Consider the following 3,292-nt stretch of genomic DNA (forward strand, 5'->3'; position numbering starts at 1 on the left):
TGGGTGCTGGGAATTGGACCTGGGTCCTCTGCAAGAGCAGTCAGTGCTCTTAACTGCTGAGCCATCTCTCCAGCCCCATAAAGCTACATCTTAATAGCTCAGTGGGACAGCAGTCAGTGCTCTTAACTGCTGAGCCATCTCTCCAGCCCCATAAAGCTACATCTTAATAGCTCAGTGGGACAGTGTTTGCTTAGTAGGTATGAGGCCTAAGTTCAAAAACAGAACAAAACTCCTGTAGTTTAATTTAGAAAAGCATTTAATCCTAGCACTTGGAGGCAGAGGCAAGTGGATCTCTGTGAGATTGAGGCCAGCCTGTTCTACATAGCAAGTTCCAGGCCAACCAAAGTTACATAGTAAGACAGGATCTCATAATAAACAAACAAACAAATAAATAAATAAAGCTTATTATATATGCAAACCTTTTAGGGACTAAAAGATGAGCAAGAAATTATCTCTGTCATCAGAAGAACTCTGCTCTTTAATTTCCTTGATGACATTAAGTATCAAATTTCACCAGCTGGTTATACCTGGAGTTTGTTTTTGTTATTATTGTTTTGTTTGGGGTTCTGTTTTGGGTTTTATTTTGTTTTATTGAGATAGGATCTCAATATGTGGCCCAGGGTAGCCTTGAGCTTCCTCAGCCTTCTGAGTGCTGGAATTGCAGGCATATACCGTCATAACTGGCTTTTATTTATTTAATGTTTCTCTTTTCCCTCTCTCTCTAAAAGGGTGCCAAAGAGTTTTTAGTGCCATCAAGAGAACCTGGAAAGTTTTATTCTCTCCCTCAGAGTCCTCAGCAATTTAAGCAGCTTCTGATGGTTGGTGGTTTAGACAGGTGAGACTTTTTTTTGTTTTTGATAATGTTAATAATCTAGAAAAGGGAAAAAGAAGGGAGGCAAGGAGGGAACAAAGTTGTCTGATCAGACACTGGTGAGATGCCTCAGTGGATAAAACCCATTGCCACACACACCCAGTGAACTGAGTTCAATACCCACAACCCTCATAAAGGTGGAAGGAAAGAACTGACTCTACAAAGTTGTCCTCTAACCTCCACTCGTGCATCCTCGTTCATGGACTCACACACACATACATTCACACAAACTCAGTAATGTCTGATCTGAAGAGGTTAAAAAATTTATGTGAGTTTAGAGAATGCTTGTACCCTAAGAATTGTAGTAGTCATCATTTAGTAAAGATGTATTGGTTGACCATCAGATACAAAGCAACTAGATCTGGTAGGGGAGTAAAAAAAAAAACATGGACCTTCTAGTCTCAAGGAACTAATGACTAGTAAAGTAAAACAGGATAATAATAAAGGTATCAAACAAACCAAAATATAAAGTACATTGAAATCTGCAAAGTAAGTATTAATTGTTTGAAATTTGATTGTTTGGGAAGATATAGAAAGCATTATAAGCTGGACCCTCAGAGACATCTTCAATGAGCCCATGAAGATTAGAGCTGGAATGGATGCACAGCACAGGAGGGCTCAAGAGTGCACTCTCAAAGCAGTCCTTCAGTTTGCTGGAAGCAAATATGTATATGTAAAGAAACATGGACTGGCTTGCAAGCAGCCAAATATATGAATATGCAAAGACGTTAGACCAAAAAAGGACCAAAGAGGAAAAAAAAAAAAAAAACAACCCAGCCGGATGTGGTGGCACATGCCTTTAATCCCACCACTCCAGAGGCAGAGGCAGGTGGATCTCTGTGAGTTCAAGGCAAGCCTGGTCTACATAATGAGTTCCAGGCCAACTGGGGCTACTGGGGAGGCCCTGTCTCAAAAAGAAAAACCAAAAAAAAAAGAAAAAGATGTTAGACCATATTGTGAGAACCATCTATAGAATAGTAGCTTATCATGGGTAAGCTATGTATCTCATTAGATTTGAGCATCATAAAAAATAAATTTTGGGCTCTCCTACCCAGAGGCCTCTCTCCAGGGTAAATCCATTGTGCCCTCTGCGCCTTGACTCCCCCAGCCTCATTCACCCTCCCATCTCCACCGCAGTTCTCTCCTCTGAGTTTGGGCCCTGCCCCATTCCTTGTATTCGGGCCCCAGACACCTGGGGAACCAATACTGCTCCCTGATCCTTTTCATCCAGACCAACGGAGTGCCTTCTCTGAGCCCAAGGAGCACTGCTTCTGGACCTGGCCCCGCCCTCAACTCCCTCTGCTTTTCTGGGCCTTCACCACCCACCAGCCTCTTTCTGGGACGCTGGGGCTGACCTTTCCTCTTCCTGATCCTTTGTATCCAGACCAACCCAGCTCCTCAGTGCAGTCCCCAGGAGGCCTTGGGGCCTCTTCCTGCCCCATCTGCCTTTGCATCTTTTGGTGGTATGGCCACCAGCTGCCCTAGACCAACATCTTTCCTGGGCCAGGCTTCCAGGCCACTCCAACCCCCAAATTCCTGAGGCCAAAATCGTTCCTGGAGGGATCCAGACCTTAGGAGAAAGACGGAAAACACCTGACCCTCACCTGAATTGGGCCTCTGTGGGAACTCCTGAAGACAAAAGCAATCCAGCCACTCCAATATAAAATCAAAAGAGAACCAGAAGCTTAGACGAACCAGCTTTTCATACCCAAAAAGTAAACCACAAAGACACATAAAGCTCAAAAATAAAAGAAGCAGAACTAAACTTGAAGAGTCAGAAACTACAAAAGAAATTCACATGTCAAAATCACAGAGAAAAAATAATAACATGAAAAACCAAATTAACATATACCCCCAAATACCAATAGTACTCTAGAGGAGTACAATGAGAGCCCCCTAGAGAAAATGCAGGACATGGAACTCAAAAGAACAATTATAAACATGATAAAAGAATTCAGTGAATTTAAAGAACACACACAAAAAAAAAGAAATCAAAGAACTGAAGGAAGATAGGGATAAATTTCTGAATGAATTCAGAAAAGAGTTAGAAATATTGAAGAATACTCAGGCTGAAATGAAGAAGGAAATGAAACACTCAGTAAGCCAATTAGAAATGACAGGAGAAAGCCTCACCAATAGGATGAACGAAATGGAAAACAGAGTATCAAGACTGGAAGATAAAGTGGATGAACTAGACCACAGAAGCAAAGATTATGAAAAATATAAGAAATCACAAGACTGGAATATGCAGGAATTGTGTGACACCTTAAAAAGACCAAACGTACAAATCATAGGCATACAGGAAGGAGAAGAATCCCAAGATTCTTGGGACCAGATCTTCAACAAAATCATGGAAGAAAATTTCCCAAAATTAAAGAAAGACATGCCCATACAAACACAAGAAGCATATAGAACACCAAA

At 41.6% G+C, this 3,292-nt stretch overlaps 1 protein-coding gene across 1 annotated transcript in view; it reads left to right on the forward strand.

Moving 5' to 3' along the window:
* The window catches only part of Dars2 (aspartyl-tRNA synthetase 2, mitochondrial), a 45,208-nt gene that overhangs the window by 20,943 nt on the left and 20,973 nt on the right, over window positions 1-3,292 (forward strand). Inside the window, exon 8 of the mRNA XM_008826088.3 lies at window positions 729-835. Within this exon, the coding sequence (XP_008824310.1) occupies window positions 729-835 (107 nt within the window). The remainder of the gene's footprint in view (window positions 1-728; window positions 836-3,292) is intronic.

The sequence above is a fragment of the Nannospalax galili genome, unplaced genomic scaffold (assembly GCF_000622305.1).
Source record: "Nannospalax galili isolate Female #2095 unplaced genomic scaffold, S.galili_v1.0 scaffold429, whole genome shotgun sequence".
Taxonomy (NCBI): Eukaryota; Metazoa; Chordata; class Mammalia; order Rodentia; family Spalacidae; genus Nannospalax; species Nannospalax galili.